The sequence below is a fragment of the Notolepis coatsorum genome, assembly GCF_963971535.1.
Source record: "Notolepis coatsorum genome assembly, chromosome: 2".
Classification (NCBI taxonomy): domain Eukaryota; kingdom Metazoa; phylum Chordata; class Actinopteri; order Aulopiformes; family Paralepididae; genus Notolepis; species Notolepis coatsorum.
The window spans coordinates 188337491-188355672 of NC_140166.1; the positions used below are offsets into that span (position 1 = coordinate 188337491).

At 42.1% G+C, this 18182-nt stretch overlaps 1 protein-coding gene across 2 annotated transcripts in view; it reads left to right on the forward strand.

The window, feature by feature from the left end:
* Positions 1 to 18182, forward strand: part of dot1l (DOT1-like histone H3K79 methyltransferase) — a 138904-nt gene that overhangs the window by 83524 nt on the left and 37198 nt on the right. For both annotated transcript variants that reach the window (XM_084337981.1, XM_084337982.1), the window contains exons 8-13: positions 428 to 483; positions 2139 to 2218; positions 8092 to 8160; positions 8248 to 8354; positions 9631 to 9672; positions 9872 to 9967. In XM_084337981.1, coding sequence (XP_084194107.1) covers positions 428 to 483; positions 2139 to 2218; positions 8092 to 8160; positions 8248 to 8354; positions 9631 to 9672; positions 9872 to 9967 — 450 coding nt within the window. The remainder of the gene's footprint in view (positions 1 to 427; positions 484 to 2138; positions 2219 to 8091; positions 8161 to 8247; positions 8355 to 9630; positions 9673 to 9871; positions 9968 to 18182) is intronic.

Below are 18182 nucleotides of genomic sequence, written 5' to 3' on the forward strand. Positions count from 1 at the left end.
GATGGATACATCTTGATATTTGTCTAGTCTAGTGTGTTCATTAGATGGGTGAAATCCTCTTTCAGTGCCTCTGTGCCTGTTTTCTTAGGGAGTTAGCCTCTGGTATGCGTGCCATTACCGTTAGCCACACTTCTATGCCTCTTTTCTTTTGGAAAGAATGATAAAAAAAACTATTTATAATATATATATATTTTTTTGCATTCGACTAAGAGGTTGGCAGTCGACTACGGCTCCTTTCGATCGATTAGTCGAATATTGGACTAATAGGGGTCAGCCCTAGTGTGCTGTGCTGTGTGTGTTGTATGTGTGCTGTATGTGTGTGCTGTATGCGTGTTTGTTGTATGTGTGTGTGCTGTATGTGTGTTTGTTGTATGCGTGTGCTGTGTGTGTGGTTCAGTGTATCTCACGTGTCTCCTGTGTCTTGCAGCTGGAAAGGGGTGACTTTCTGTCTGAAGAATGGAAAGACAGGATAGCCAACACAAGGTATGAGTGTCACTATCACATACTGAACCACAGGGTTCCCACTCGATTTAGCTATTTAGTTTTTGGACTGATCCATGTGTTTGTGTTGCTTATATTTATCCTCAGAACTGTGTGCAAAGACATTTTATTCCTCACACGTTTCTGCTTGTGTCCCACTGCCACATAATAGTGTCCACACACTAGATCAGGGGTGGCCAACCAGTCAGAGACTAAGAGCCACAAAAATGACTGTGGTACCACAAAGAGCCACACCATATACCAGCGTTTCTCAACCTTTTTTTATCAGTCACGGCACCCTTCCTGTGTTTATAGGTCTCACCCTCTGGCCTCTGAAGTTGCTAATGTCTTTTTTATTTGGGCCTCACAGGGTTAAAAGTACCCTGTGAGACCCACGGTTGCAAAATTACAAAATCACCTTTAGCCATTTAAAAAAAAAAGTTTATTTAAAAAATGTTAAGCACATGTATAGTCAATTGGTCCTGTTGTTCAGCCTCACAATGCTATTTGATAGTAAATGTGTTTATATGTCCCACGCTCTGGCCTCTGAAGTTGCTAATGTCTTTTTAATTTGGGCCTCACAGGGTTAACCTATTAAGCCCGAGATATACAGTAAAAGTGTATATTTTCAGCATTACGTTTGTTTACCAATTATTTTAACTGTTATTAGTGAAATATAAGATTATAGAAATCTCAGGGCATTGAGTCGGAAACCGGCGCATATTTACAGGAGGAAGTGGCACAGCCAAAAGTGAGTGTAGTCTTTTGAAGGAAGAGACTCAGGGCTTCCGAATTTCGAAAAACTACCCTACCCAGCTCACCCCCTGTCAATCATCTGACTTCTGGATTTACTTTTGTATTTCTCTTATTTTTTGGGATTATCTCCCACAAACCTGAACGTTATTGCCATAAAACAGAACGCAGTTAGTTTCTCTACCTTTCTGTGAACGTCTTGCAAAAAACGGTGTTGCAATACGATGAAAAATGGTGGAGAAATTTACATTATAAAAAAGATGGCAGAATTCAGTACTGTATCTACAAAACCTTCTGTTCAATCATCTTCCCTTTATTAATTTGCTTAGATTTGTCAGGTCTGGTAAAATTTTGCATGGTGTTATTCACAGTCAACGATACTTTATTTTATTTTTTTTAAATAGAATTGATATTCTCCTTTGGTTCATTACAATTTACTCAAGCCTAATAACAGACACACTATTTCTGACACTGATCCATATGTCCCTAGATTCAGATACCAAGAACATGCAAATGGACTATTTAAATTTATTTTTAAATGTTTATTCTACGTCCCTATGGAATGAGTGTCAAAAAAAAAAGTGACAAAAAAAAATATTAAAAAAATTATAATTTATGGATTGAAGAGCCGCATATTGACGGGCAAAGAGCCGCATGCGGCTCGCGAGCCGCGGGTTGGCCACCCCTGCACTAGATAATGGTTCCATGAACATGTATTGGTATTACCACCTTAACGTGTGTTTCTTCACATACTATTCTTCATATTTTTCTGTCCAGCAGTAGTATTTATTGTTAGAATGTATGTGCTTTTGTAAACCTGCCAACCTTTTGATGTGAAATGTCTCTGGTCTCTTCTGTCTTCCAGTGTTATTTTTGATGTTTCTTGTCTCTCTTCTGTCTTCCAGTGTTATTTTTGTGAATAACTTTGCCTTCGGTCCCGAGGTGGATCATCAGTTGAAGGAGCGCTTCGCTAACATGAAGGAAGGTTGGTAACAATTAGCTAATCGCTACCGTATGGGGGTAGTGGCTCGCGAATAGGCGCCAGCCTCTGTGTGCAAGTCTCAGATTTAGGAGCTAGCAAGTGGCACGGCTCCCACTGCTTGGTATCATTAACACATTCACGGCCAGCCATTAGATGGGCCCCATTCTAGGAAGGCCAGCGTTCCCATAACAAACGTTCACTGTGCATCACGTTGTTTGTAGAGCTAAATCTATATTTTATATTATAGCTAGGCATCCAATGTCATTGTCAATTGACAGTATGAACCTTCCGTTCAATATGCCATAAAAAAAATTATTTTCCATCAATACGTTCCCGTTTTATACCGTGATGAATATGAGTGTTATATCGCAATGATCTGGGATAATTCCTGCAAAGCTAGTTATAAGGCGCTAAGCTAATAACGTTAAATCGATTGGCGTTTCGTCCCTACACAAGCTAGAGTTAAAAATCCAAATGCATATGATCGGTATTATGTTCCATCATGAATGCATGAAAGGGGGGGGGGGGGGTCGTTTCTGATTATTGATTACCCATAACGGCATTCGTTATTACCACAACATACGATGAGCAGGGGGGTGGCTATTAAATCCTTGCACGACCAAGCTGAAATTGACGTCAAATTTGTCTTACCTGTGGCCGGTTGGATTCCAAAAATAATTGTCCTGTTATTTGATCGCCATCTGCTAGATCATATGTCCATTGGCTGATGCCATATTCCTTTACTGCATAATGAATTCGGCTTAGCAAAAAGTATTCCAGGCGATCGGGTGAAGCCCTCGCTTCAGACTAACAAAAAAGTCAGCCCGGAGCGTAAAAAAAGGTGACACCAAGTGTGCAACAGGGGAAACTGCATTCTCGAGACACCGCCAATACCAGGATCTGGCCGGTACTGTACTTTCAGAGTACCAATATGCCTTTTCCAGCCAAAATACAGCTCTGTGACATTGAATAGGATATTAAAATCGAATAAAAGAAAAAACAAGTTAAAAACGCGTATATATATGTGATTGGCCGGGAATGTGTTAACACTTTGGATGCCAGCGACGCGTTTTGTCGTTAGTTTATGCCGACCTTTGAATGCCACCAACTAGGGATGCCCCGATCACGTTTTTTGCCACCGATACCGATCGTCGTGAGCCATATCGGCCGATACCGATCTGATACCAATCGGTTTTTTTTTTTTTTTTTTTTTTTTTTTATAAAATATATATATTATATAATTAGACTTGTACTTGTATTATCTGCGAGACATCGCCACAACGCAACAAGCTCCACTGTCTGTGTGTACTCTAGTAGCCTCCAGCTACGGCCAGGATTCTCCGGAGCTGCAGCTGGACCTATACTCGAGTAGGCTCGAGCTACGGCCAGGATTCTCCTGCGCTGCAGCTGGACCCTATTGGTATAACGTTACTGTGTTCAGCAAGCCCTCAGCTCGAATACGCATCGAATCAGTGTTATAAGACATTGATATCAGGAGCTATCTGTAGCTACTGCTAGCCGGATATATAACGCTAATACAACGCCTCAGTGAATTATTTAGTTCAATGGGACATTTCGTTTTGAACAGTGAACTAACTGCTAACGTGAGCTAGCTGAGGTATCATACACGTCTCTACTAGACTTGCTGGAGCGTTTGTTGATGTCAGGAGCTATCGGTAGCTGGCCGGCTAGATACCGTTCGGTTAGACAATGCCTCATCATCTATTAAACTAAAAGTGAATAGTTGACTGGGTCATTTTGTAACGGTAGCTAAGCTAACGTTAGCTCAGGGAGACGCCGTCCTCCCGTTTCCCTGTCTCATTAGACTAGACCCGTGTTTACATGCGTGCGGGAGGGGCTGGAGGGATGAGCAGACGCCGCACCACCCGGTGTCTGAGACAGAACTCAGCGACAGCGAGTGAGATCGGTTTTGACGATCGGCGAAAATAAAGCATTATCACCGATCGCATATTTATACTGATTATCGGCCGATAACGATCAGGGCATCCCTACCACCAACGCTATATAGCGTTTGTTTGTCGTATTTTTTTTATTGGCGATTCATATTTCATCAATCGAGCCTCAGGTTAGTGTTGCAGACTCTCTGAGCTCAATTGGGAAGATACCCTATCGTCTCTCCCTGTGTAACTGCACCCCATTAGTTTAGACTGATGGGGGGGGGGGGGGGGCAGCCTCCTCATGTTACTTTTTCGTCAAGCCAACTGAAGAGACCAAGTGATCGCCGGCCCGGAAAACGCGTGGAATATATATTTCCAGTACCCAATGCTGAATCAATCAACGCGATCGATATTTGGAATGGCGATCAGGAATTGGAATAATCTTTTTGGAGAACATCTGATCTGAGGTAAGGAATCTATTTGACCAGTCTTAGGATAATCAGACCTTTTTTCACAGAGATATAAGCTTTCCCCCTATATGTGATATGGCTGTTTTGACTGTGCGAGTGATCAGGAAATAAGAGAATCGATTTACAGCTTGCGGCACCAGCGTGCATATGTACACACATACTATCGATAATCTAGCGTTTATTTGAAAACGATTAATAAATAGGCCGAACAATGACAACGTTCTAGAATATTACAGTACATCAGCGTTTATCAGGGATTCTTTTTTTTTCTTCTTGAAAACGAGGACTTTTCAAAATGCTATAAAACGGAAATGAACCGATAAAAAAACAATCCGCTTCGACAATGTTGACTGGAAATGGGTCATTGATAATGCGACGGGTAGATTAGACACATAGCCATAATTTAAAACATAGATTAGGCGATATTAACGTTAACATTGAAGTGGTTGCTGGGCATTCAAGGGGGTAAAAAGGAAAACACGGCCGGCTCTGAAAGTGTTAAAGGGGCACTTCACCTAAAAACATATTCTCACACACATCCAACACAGTTTGAATATGGCTAGTGGTGAATTCATCAGGGACATTTAATCCTTGTGTTGTTACTTACAGCACCATGAAATGATGTAGATGAAAAATATCAATACCATGTTTTATAGGGACTACTACCTAGTACCTTATCATTTCAATGAGCTGTAATTTACATGTCGCGGATGACATCACTGGTGGCCATATTCAAACTCCTTTACTCTCAATAACTATCAAACAAAATGAATGCGCAGTAGAGTTTTTGGATGTAGTAGGGCTGGACGATAACGATAACTATCGCGATAAATTATTTCCTCGAAATAAACATGAAACGTGGTCGCAAAGTTTCGATATATCGATTTTCCAAGCTTGGATATGAGCACACGCACTAACAACCAATCGGTGAAGGAGATGGCCGACAGCGGAAGGAGACCCGGAATCTAGGACTCCAGTAGTCAACAGGCTGGCTAGGATAATTAGCTTGCACGGCGCTATTTTACAGTTTACCTGCCGAGTTGGTGTGTGTTTTGAATTCTGAGGGTAACTGTTATAGTAGTGTGGGGTATACGGTGGACGTCGTTGCAATGTATTGGGGCGGAACAGTATTTTATGGTCATATTTAGTACATTGTCATGGAATACACCGCTTGGGGAAACGAGGCTGGCTAGGATATTTAGCTTGCATGGCGCTATTTTACAGTTTACCTGCCGAGTTGGTGTGTGTTTTGAATTCTGAGGGTAACTGTTATAGTAGTGTGGGGTATACGGTGGACGTCGTTGCAATGTATTGGGGCGGAACAGAGTATTTTATGGTCATATTTAGTACATTGTCATGAGATACTCCGCTTGCTATGGCTAACTGCTAACGTGCGCGGACTGATGACGACATCAACTCGACTCTCGAGACATTCGCAGGAGCAAAACAAGTCTATTAATAGCCCGTCCATCGGCGCCGGGCATAAAAAGTTAATTAAACTTGACAGACATTATATCGACGATAATTATCGATATTGAGTTATATGAAAATAATTTTATAATTTTATCGCGATAACGTTTTTGGCCATATCGCCCAGCCCTAGGATGTAGACTATTAGAGTATTAGATTATATATTGCATATATTTAGCATTTTAGCATTTTTAGATTATATATTGGATTACATTTAGATTATTAGATTACATTTACATTTTGTCATTTAGCTGACGCTTTTATCCAAAGCGATTTACAAGATTATATATTGTAACTATATTTATTGTAGGCCAAAATAACTGAGGGCATACACACCCTCATCTCACACCTTGTTGTCCATATGCGCATGTCCAGAGTTAATTATATTGTATATTGTTTACACTGCCTTTTTATTCTACTTGAATTTTTACTTCTCCACTGTACTATAATTTTGTGACCTTTAACTCTATGTCTTCTACTACCTGTACCTCCCCCCTCCCCATGTTGCTCGGATACCGAATTTCCCCAAGGGGATCAATAAAGGAATATTTTATGTGTGAGATTATGAAGTGGCTCTTTACATGATGCCTAATCTCCTGATTTCTGTGTCCACATTAACCCCAGTCTCCTCCCAGTCCATCTTGAACAACTCATTCAGGGTTGATTGCTCTGTCAAAAGAAGCTTGACTGAAGTGCAAAGCTCCCAATTCGTTGGGCTCACTAGGCTTCAGGAGCATACAGTACATATCAACTAGTACAAGCTAAGAGCCCATTTGTCACCAATGGACCATTTGTTCTGTTTTGGAGACACCAGGCATTGTGTTGGGACTGACGCCTAGGTTCATTTCAAAGGTTTATTGATTCAGCTGTTATTAGTGATAGAAACAGAAAATAAATGGCCTATAGTAGCCAGTGGCAGCTGTGTCAATACTGGCACTTGACCTTTGACCCAAATGCCTTATGACCCCATGACCCTCCTCTCTACTGACTGATCCAGAGTTTTGGAAGCCAAACATGACAGGATGATTGATTACTGTATTTACAACATTATTGATCAATGTTTGCGATTAACTCATTCAGCACCACTGGCCGGGGCGCCAGAGAGCACTAGCGCGCCATCGCTTTAATCAATGGGGGGACTGCGACATTTGCGAGTGCTTAAAATATATCTTATATTATAGCTCTGGGTCTAATACACCCGTCGATTGTCAGTGAGTTGCTTCCAGTCAACATGCACAAAACAGATTGTTTTTTTCATACATACATTTCCGTTTTATACCGTGGTGAATACGAGTATTTCCAGAGCATTCTGTCTAATCTCAAGAAACTCGAACAAACGGCGCTTCAATGTATTTCCTTAGAAATCGTGCCATTTGTCGCTTGATTTATGAATCGTTCTGAAAATAACGCTAGATTATCGCTATTATGTGTCATCATGCGCGAACAGAAACGGGGGCTGAAAAATCGCTTCTCAGTGCTTTGCCTGCAGTCAACGTCAGAAACACACACACTAAAGAAAGAAAGAAACATCGGATTAACCCAAGATTCGTAACATAGTCCTTACCTCACATCTGATGTCCTGCAAAAAGATTAATCCAATTCCTGATTGCCATTCCAAATATTGATCGTGTTTATTGATCCAACGTTATATGTCCGAAAGGCATAATCCACACTGCTCCCAGTCTCCCCAGTCCATGTGTTATAAACGTTACTCTTGCCCGAGAAGGAAAACCTGGACCAGACTTGTTAGATCAGCGTACAGCCCAAGGGGAAGGGATTTCAATGATGTGCAATACCGGCTGGAAGGCGTAGGTGGCGGTATTTGCCCTTTTGCGAGCTCAGATAACATCAGGCTGGATGGATGAAAAATGTATGGATATAGCTAATAAAATAAATAACGATTGAAACCTGACTTTTCTCGTGACTGGCGCTGAATGAGTTAATGTATTGAGCAATACAATTGTTATTTATTCATTACATATAAACATGTATATTATTATGAAATTAATAGAATATCATTTGTTTTCTCTCTCTCCAGGTGGGAAGATTGTGTCCTCAAAACCCTTTGCACCTCTAAATTTTAGAATAAACAGTCGAAACTTGAGTGGTAAGTGATGTCTCTTTTCAGATCCCGCCTGTAACGAAGGTTGTTTTCAGGCAATGTTGTATGTAACCTTGTCTCTTTGTTCTCCAGACATTGGCACAATAATGCGTGTGGTGGAGCTGTCTCCGCTGAGGGGATCAGTGTCCTGGACAGGGAAACCCGTCTCCTACTACCTGCATACCATAGACCGCACCATAGTGAGTACCAACGTTTTCATACCATAGACCGCACCATAGTGAGTACCAACGTTTTCATACCATAGACCGCACCATAGTGAGTACCAACGTTTTCATACCATAGACCGCACCATAGTGAGTACCAACGTTTTCATACCATAGACCGCACCATAGTGAGTACCAACGTTTTCATACCATAGGCCGCACCATAGTGAGTACCAACGTTTTCATACCATAGACCGCACCGTAGTGAGTACCAACGTTTTCATACCATAGACTGCACCGTAGTGAGTACCAACGTTTTCATACCATAGACCGCACCATAGTGAGTACCAACGTTTTCATACCATAGACCGCACCATAGTGAGTACCAACGTTTTCATACCATAGACTGCACCATAGTGAGTACCAATGTACCTATTTCATTTATTTATTTTGCAACACAAGCACATCACAACAAAATGGCCATATTCACAAAGCCTCTAAACACCTGAAATTCTGAGACAATTCTCAGAGTCCTGTCAATAGAATGAATTCCCACTAAAGATGAGTTAATTACGAAGCATCTTAGCCCTGAAGAGCTCCTAAGGTGGAAAACCGTTGAGAGTAGAGGACTTTTTTAGAGCTTGGGATTTTTGGCTGGACCGGTAGAGCCAGCTCTACAAACATGCTTTGCAGATGTGAACCTGGTGCACTGGATCAGAACATCATAGTCCTCAACTGGCCTCAATTAGACGTCTAACTGGCCAAACATTCTCAGCGTTTCCAGCTACGTCACAGGAATCTAATGTTACCCAAGGCGTCCGATCTAGCACCAAAACACTGCTGTTTTTAGAGAGAAAGCTACGGTCTGTGCAGAGGGATAAGTTAGCAGTCAGTGCTGTGAGTGGGAGTAGGCGGGGGTTTGGGGCAGCGTGTGTATGTATGTAGCCCCTAGTATATATTAAATAAAGATAGAATTTAATTGAACAGTATGTGTGTTACTAAAGCTATCCGGCTGCAAGCTAGTATAGACAAAAACACCTCGCCCAGAGTTTCAAGCTAGGCTATTGGTCCGTATCCGCTTCCATTAATTTGTGCTAAGCTAGGCTAGCTTGCAGCCGGATAGCTTTCTACCGAACGCACAGAGAGGAAATTGGTATCCATCTTCTTGTCTGACTCTGGGGAAGACTGTAAGCACATTTCACATAATGTTGGCATGTTCCTTTAAAGGAGCGCGCTGCCATGAGTTGTTACACCATACCACCACCACGCTCTTAACTGTCTAACCTGCAATTCTTAATCTCTTGTTTTTCAGCTTGAAAACTATTTTTCTAGTCTCAAAAATCCTAAACTCAGGGTAAGTCTTGTTTTCTTCTCTCCCTGTGTCTCTTCTTTATCAAAAAACAAACGTCAAAACATTCCTGCCAAATTTGTATGTGGGAGTTTCTCGTTTGCTCCAGTTTAGCTTTAGTTTTGTTGCTGTCATGTGACTGTAACATGGTATGAGTCGCTTTGGATAAAAGCCTCAGCATTTTAATGTAATTGTGGTGTTTCAGGAGGAGCAGGAGGCAGTTAGGCGGAGGCAGCAGAAGGATACCAAGGACAGCAAAAGCAACAGCACCACCCCCACCAAGGCCAAGGAGAGCAGCAAGGTAGGCCATGCACGGTTTGTATGGAGGCCAAGTTATAGGCCGTGTTCACAGACAATGATTATACTTAAAGGGGAACAGATGGAAAATGGGGTTTGCCTTGTCTATGTATGGATCTGGCTTCAGTCTGAAGTGTTATTTAGGCACTCGGGGAGGGATGATATATGTACTTGTGAATGAATGTGAGTAAGGATTTACTCAGACAAAGTTAGATTCAGTTGATGAGGTTTATTAGCTTACAACCCAGGATAATTGGCTGGAGAGACCCAGCGAGACCCCTGGCCTGGGGGGTCCCATAAACGGGTTCCCTGAGACAGGTTCTATTCTATGAATAGGTCATAGAAGGTGGGTGTGTTCAGGTGGGAGAGACAATTGGATTGAATGGGGATGGGGGGTGGTGGTATCGGGTAGGGATGCCTCGATCACGTTTTTGCCACCGATACCGATCACCGATCGTCGTGAGCCATATCGACCGATACCGATCCGATACCGATTGTTTTTGATTAAAAAAAAATTAAAAATTATTTTATATAATTTATTTTTATTTTTATTTTTTTTATAAAATATATATATTATATAATTAGACTTGTACTTGTATTATCTGCGAGACATCGCCACTACGCAACAAGCTCCACTGTCTGTGTGTACTCTAGTAGCCTCCAGCTACGGCCAGGATTCTCTGGAGCTGCAGCTGGACCCTATACTCGAGTAGCCTGCAGCTACGGCCAGGATTCTCCGGAGCTGCAGCTGGACCCTATTGATCACATTCAACAACATGCCCTCAGCTCGAATACGCATCGAATGAGTGTTATAAAACATTGATATCAGGAGCTATCTGTGGCTACTGCTGGCCGGCTATATAACGTTGATACAGCGCCTCAGTGAACTATTTAGTTCAGTGGGACATTTCGTTTTGAACAGTGAGCTGGCGTCAGCTAACGTGAGCTAGCGGAGGTATCATACACGTCTCTACTAGACTTGCTGGAGCGTTTGTTGATGTCAGGAGCTATCAGTAGCTGGCCGGCTAGATACCGTTCGGTTAGACCAGGGGTCAGCAACCTTTACTATCAAAAGAGCCACTTTTCCCCCGTCCCACAAAATAAAATGCTCAGGGAGCCGCACAACCTATTTACCCTTAAAATGAAGATAACAGTGTATAACGTTTTATATATCCCCAAGCATACCCCACATTTAGCATAAAACGCCTGACAATTGCATACCCAAAGTAATTTGCGATTTATTATACTTTATACTTATAGCACACAGTTTGTTGCATTAATGGAATTATAAAGCAACAAAAAGAAAATTTTTGACTTTTTAATTGCTGTTTTTACCTGTTTTTACCAAAGGAAAACCTCAAACTCTTATGAAGAGGAGAAAAAAATACTGGCTGTGTAGACCTATTTTTTAATAAAACACAGAAGAGGAGACAAAACACTGGTGTCTGTAGACCAACTTTGAAATAAAACCCTGAACTATTCAGGTATATTTGAGTCCTTCCCTTATTTGTGGAACATTTATAAAATAGAAAGTAGTCCACTTTGAAAAAAGAATACCATGTGTAGACCTACTTTGAAATAAAACACAGAAAAGGAGAAAAAACACTGGCATCTGTAGACCTACTTTGAAATAAAACCCTGAACTATGCAGCTCTTCCCTTACTTGTGGAAAATCTATAAAATAAAAAGTTAATTTTTCATTGTTCGCAAATTTCCCACCACATAACAGGCATACAGGTAAGCCTTTTGTTGACTAAATATCTTAGTTGATGAAATATTTTTTCATTTCAGTGTCACAGTATGACATCGATCAATTTTTTTTTTTTTTTTTTTTTGCCAGGGAGCCGCAGCTGATTGGCTAAAGAGCCGCATGCGGCCTCGAGGCCGCAGGTTGCCGACCCCTGGGTTAGACAATGCCTCATCATGTATTGGACTGGAAGTGAATGGTTGACTGGGTAATTTTGTAACAGTAGCTAACGTTAGCGCAGAGAGACGCATACATGCAGTTGTTGAGGTAGATAACCGTGATTATGTTTATTTATTTAGACTAGACTAGACCCGTGTTTGCGTGCGGGAGGGGCTGGAGGGAGGAGCAGACGCAGCACCACTGTGTGGGAGTGTGTGCAGCTCCCGGTGTCTGAGACAGAACTCAGCGAGTGAGATCGGTTTTGACGATCGACGAAAATAAAGCATTATCACCGATCGCATATTTATACTGATTATCGGCCGATAACGATCGGTGGCCGATCGATTGGGGCATCCCTAGTATCGGGTGAGGGCAAGGATGGGGTGGGGGAGTTAGGAGAATGTATGGGGGAGGGTAATGGGGTGGAGGGGGTTTACTATTCTGTCTTCAGATTAACGAGCCTTAAAGGTCCCCTATCTTATAAATGGCCTTTTCCAGTGGTTTGCATTGTTTTCTAGCAATGTGGGGTTGTACCAACACTGACTAGGTGTGCAATTCTCATTCAGGCGCATTCCTTCAGTTCAGCTGAGACAAGATCCTCCGCCACTAAACCAAGCCATTCTGAATTTAGCGGATCTGTGACATGTAAGAATTCTGATCTGCATAACCTCAGCTCCTTCTGTGGTTGTAGCCACCGTCCACAATCAACAATTCGAGGAAGTTAGTGTAACATTGAAGTTATGACCAAAACGTAGCGAGTGGAAATAATGCGGAAGCGGTTTCCCTGTCAGACACTTGCACTTCCCCAAAAGAGAGAGAGAGATGGAGAGAGGCTCATACAGTGAGTCTCGGAGCGATCTCTCCTGTCTCTCCCCCTGCTTTTGACACACACTCGCGACTCGAGCCGCTCACACACACTCGCACGCTCTCGGAGCGATCTCTCTTCTCTCTCCCTCTCTCTCTCTCTCTCTCTCTCTCCCAAAAGTTATCTGCCAGTGCAGGTGGGTGACTGTCACTCAAAGCGCATTGCGAGTATGGGCAGAGCCCAGCCAAAAACGGCTTGGAATCTGGCAGGGCAGAAAGTGGTGCTCCAAAGTACTTGATTAAAAATACAAAACAATTAATTTTATTGAAAAAAAACCTTACAGATGTGTTCCATAGACTCACAGGAATAGTGTAAAATTGCCAAAATAGTGAAAAAAAGTCGGGCTGGAAAAAGAATGCCGTACCGGGTGCCTTCACAACCGCGTAGTAGCTTCCTCACCTCCGTAAACGCAGCCCTGGCCTTCGCGACGCCCGTGGCATAGTCGGGGAAGATTGCAATAGACATTCCGTTGACCTGTATTGGAGCCTGAGCGCGCGCCCGGCTCAACACCTCGACACAGTCCTGGTAATAGTGGAGTTTAGCCACGATAGCACGGGGCTTCCCGTCTGTCCTCTTCAGCCCCAGTGTTCTGTGCGAGCGGTCTACCAGCACTTCATCATCCATCTGTAGCACGTCTTTCAGTAGCTTCGAGACCGACGCAGTGGAACTTGAGCCATCCCTTCTCAGCCACTCCGAGTATCCTTACATTACACCTCCTCATTCTTCCTTCCATGTCATCACACTTTCCCTTGAGACCGGTCACCTCCGTCTTTAAGTCTTCGACTGTGGTTTGTAGCGTTATCACCTCGTCCGACCACCTCGAGAGACCACCCTCCACGTCTTTAACCGCAGCCTCCATTTTGTTCATGTCCACACGCAGTGTCGCTACACAGCTTTGCATTTCCTCCTTCATCACTTTCAAATCATTTCTGATAAGGTCGAACTCTTTGGAAAGTGCACCTTTCAATTCCGATTGTATTATCTCTGCGAGTTCCGATTTCAGCGCGAGGAGAATCTCCGCCTTTAAGGCTGTGGTATCCACGCCGGACATCTTTGACGGTGTGGACGGTGGTGGCCCAGAAATGAAAGTCAAGGCTTTTTCAGGCATACTTATAGTCGGGACGAATCCGTATTTGCGTAGGTTTGATGCCATCTGTCCGTGTAAAAAATTACCATCGGTTTGAACAAATGTACCCTGAGTAAGATTCACTACGTTTTGTAAATCCGTAAGCTTATTGAATTACAGGGTTCGTACGGGTGCTGGAAATCCTTAAATGCTTGTATTTCAATGTGGTGTTTTCAAGGTTTGAAATGTGCTTGAATTGTGTATAAAGTGCTGGAAAGTTATTGAAATTGTAATTGCACTGTATACTTTCATAATAAATTGCTATCTGACTTAATAGTTAGGTTTTTAGATAAACAAATAAAATTCGGAGATCGCCTAATTGCTTTCGCCTTTAACGCAAAATGAAGAGGAGTCCTCTCTCGAGCCACTCACGTGCCCACCCCGCCAACGGCACCCCCCGCCCCTCCTGAAAGCTTGCTTTAATCCCAGTAACGTTAGTGAGCTTATTTTTATTTTATTTTTTTTAACGTTAACAAGCTAGTGAGCTAGCGTTGCCACAGACGGCTATGTTTATTGTTCATGTTGACAACGACAAGCGACACCGTAAGGTGAGTTAATAAATTCACTCTGAAAATCTGCTCCTCTCTGATAAACTGACTCTTCGGTCAGAGCGTCCAGTCTGCACAACTTGAGTGCGCTCGCTCTGACACACTGAAAGCCAATTTACCTTAAAACAAGTTTCGTTTAGCTAACGCCATTATGCATCGGAGCTGTGGTTTCGCTGTGATCAACATGACTAACAAGCAAATCAATTCTTTCTATTTTAAGGAATGTTCTGTAGGATATGTCTGCAACATAAGAAGCCTGCTACTAGGGGTAGCTGTTTGTGTGAAATAACAATAGAGGAGACTAGAGCATGTGTCAACTGTGCGTCTGTATTGCAAGTTTGCAACCAATAACATGGGCATCATATAGCTTACATTCTGGTCCCTGCTGGGACGTACCAACTGAACACACCACTGTGGGGGGGGGGGGGGGGGGGGGGGGTGTATATATATATACAAATTCTAGGTTGATTTGATTTTGTATACATTTTAAGGCTCAAGGAGCCTACCTCAAAGACTGTTCACTTATTTTGCAAATTTTCAGTAAATATTTGATTGAAATTTAAGTTTTATCTGGTGATTATTTGAGTGATTGTTTCATATTGGCTCAGCCAGGTTATATAGGATGTCATGTCTACATCATTTTGGTTGTTTATAGCACAATCACATCTGATTTAATGTGATGGAAGAAGTGACATTATCATTTGTGTAAATATTTAATTTACCACAGCCGTGTAAGATGCTGGCACCTTGAAAAAGCTTGAAGTGCTTGAATTTTTCTTTGGAAAAGGTGTAAGAACCCTGTTATTAAATTAAGATAAAATAAAGATAACAAAGTAGAGGCTCGACGGGAGCGAGAACAAACAGCGTATTACTCTATTGCTCGCCTAGCCACGCCCCTTCTCTTTAAGTTTAACATTACATAAGGTTCAGTAAAATACTCATCTTTAATTTCAACATTTTCTAAGTTTAGGTTTTTTCCATATCTCCGCCTTCCACTTATCCTGATGGATTTTTTTTTTATCCACTTTTTCTCCTTTTTCTATTTTTCTCCCATCCCAATTACCCGCTGTGCCAATTCTCCCCTCCCCTGTCTTGAACGTTGCTCGCATATTCCCCCCACTGGCCGGTTGTAGGGAGGATAGAAGCCTTGCATCACGTGTCCCCTCCGATACACGAGGAGGCAGCCTGTCACATCTTTTCACCTGCCAGTGCGGACTCTCATTGGCGAGGTGTAACGTGTGGGATGCTCACACTACCCCCGCCATTTCCTGTCTCTGCTGTGCAGGCATCCCCAACCGACCTGTAGGAGTCGCTGTCCACAACGTCCAGATTACCACCCATCGACTTCCACCCGCTAACTCTGCCAATTGAGTTAGTATGACGACTGGCCCAAGCCGGAGGCATCGCAGACAGCCGAGTCGAACCCGGTGTCTCTTGCGTTGGTGACGAGCGCAATGTCCGCTGTGCCACCCAGCCGCCCTATCCTGATTGATTGTTGATTATTTTGTTTTAATTATGTGAACCTTACACTGCAGATTGTTCATAAAAATCATACTTAAGTCAGCAGAAGAAAAAATCATGTACATCTCTCTTGACCAGGGATGACCGTGTGCTCTGTCCCAGTTAAATATCTTTTTTGTCACCCTGTCATTTGGCAGCTGGACCAGGCGGTTCCATAACCTAACCATTTCACCTTTTTGCTTGACCAAGCATGAGTCCCAACCCATGTTTCCTTCTATAGCCCCTTTTGCTGTATATTTATGGACTTGAAGTTTGCCACTACTGTTTGAGCAGCCGAGGACTGCACAGCTTCTTCCTGACTTCCTACTTCCTTGCTTGTCAACAGTAACGTTGAATAATGTTAAAATGATAAAAGTAGAAAATTGTACACTTCTTAGCACAGCTTACATTCCAACGCGCGCCGTGTATTGTAGGTTCTGCACAACCACAGTAATGGCGACTTGTAAAAACTGGTACTAAGCTGGATTCGTGTATAGTAAACACTTAAGAGTATGAAAACACAGTCTTTGGCATAGCTATGTTAACTCTTTAGAATAAGTCTCTTCCCCCTTCCCTTGTAACTGGGCTGCACACATTCATTTAGTTCGACAGTTATTGAGAGTAAGTGAGTTTGAATATGGCCACCGGTGATGTCACCAGGGACATTGAATCTTTATGTTAATTACAGCAATGATAAGGTAGCAGAGATTAAACAAGATATTGCTATTTCTTCCATCTACATCATTTCATGGAGCTGTAATTAACACGAGGAATCAATGTCCCTGGTGACATCATTGGTGGCTATATTCAAACTAATTTACTCCCAATAACTAAATTAATGTGTGCAAAACAGTTTTTGGATGTATGAGATTATGTGCAAAATAAATCATCATTGCCACTTTAACATTGTATGGCTCCACACAGTAAGGGCCCATTCATCTCCATCGGTGGAGCAGCCCCATATTTAACATCCCAGCAATACCATAAATTGTAGGGTTCCCTCTATTATTTTTAGGCTTGGGGGCAGTGTTAATTTTGTCAACTAAAATGATGACGAAAGATGTTCGTCAACTAAGGTTTTTTTTCATGACAACGAGACGTGACGTCACGTTATTGAAGACCATGTCACGCTAACGAGACTAAATAGTTTATTAAATATCGTTGACCACAACTGAGGACACAAAAATGTAATTTACAAAAACGAAATTTCTCTTCATGTATGTTGATATTGTTGACTAAAACAAGACGAGACAAAATAATTATAACTTTTCTTAATGCCATCGTCCCGACAGAGCAGTGTGACGGGGAGCTCTATTATTAGCATTAGCTGAAGAGCTATTTGAAAAGCTAGTTTTATCTTTAACGTTACGTTGGGACTATTCATAATCCAGCTGCAGACCTGCAAGCAAAGTACAGCAAGTTGGCAAAGGAGTATTCCAAGGTAAATCACTTTTTCACCAGTAACGTTACATTCTTTCCATCTAGCTCACGCTAACTGGCTAACCTAGCTCACGCTAATGTGGCTAACTGATCGACCTCTCGCACACAATTAATGACATGTTGCGGACAGCCATACCGGTGACAATGTTTAGCTTTTAGTGCCAAATGATAAGAGTCTGAGGCGGAGTCTCAAAAGAGAATGTTGAATATTTATTGTGCATTAAAAATCACAACAGAGCCTCTGCTACTAGCTGACCTAAACGGAGCCTTCTGGAAGCAAGTGCAACAACGTATAATGTCCGTGTGGAACCAATGTGCCAACAACCTTTCCGTGGGTGAAGCATAGTTTAATAATACTAATACTAATCTATACAATCACCTGTTGTTGAATAAATACCATTACTTTCTAGTTATTACTAAAAAAAACAGTATATATAAAAAGGAGCACTTGACACTAGAGGTGGCAATCACCAGTTTCATCACGATACGATATCGATTCTTTGGACAACGATACGATATTTTCCGATATCACAAAGTCTGCCACGATACGATACGATTCAGGTGCCTGCGATCGATATGAGACGATATTATATGCCCATTTAACACAATCCGTAACATTTAAATCAACAACAAAAAAAGGCAATGGAAATATCATTTGACATTTTTATTTTTGATCTCTTCCAGACATTTAAATGAAAAACAATCTATTGTTTTTAATACAAATAGACCTCCTGTTCACTGTTTTTGGTTCATTTGAATTTTTTAATATTAATATCCTATTCACTGTCACAGAGCTGTATTTTGGAAAAGGCATATTGGGAGTCAGAAGGTGCA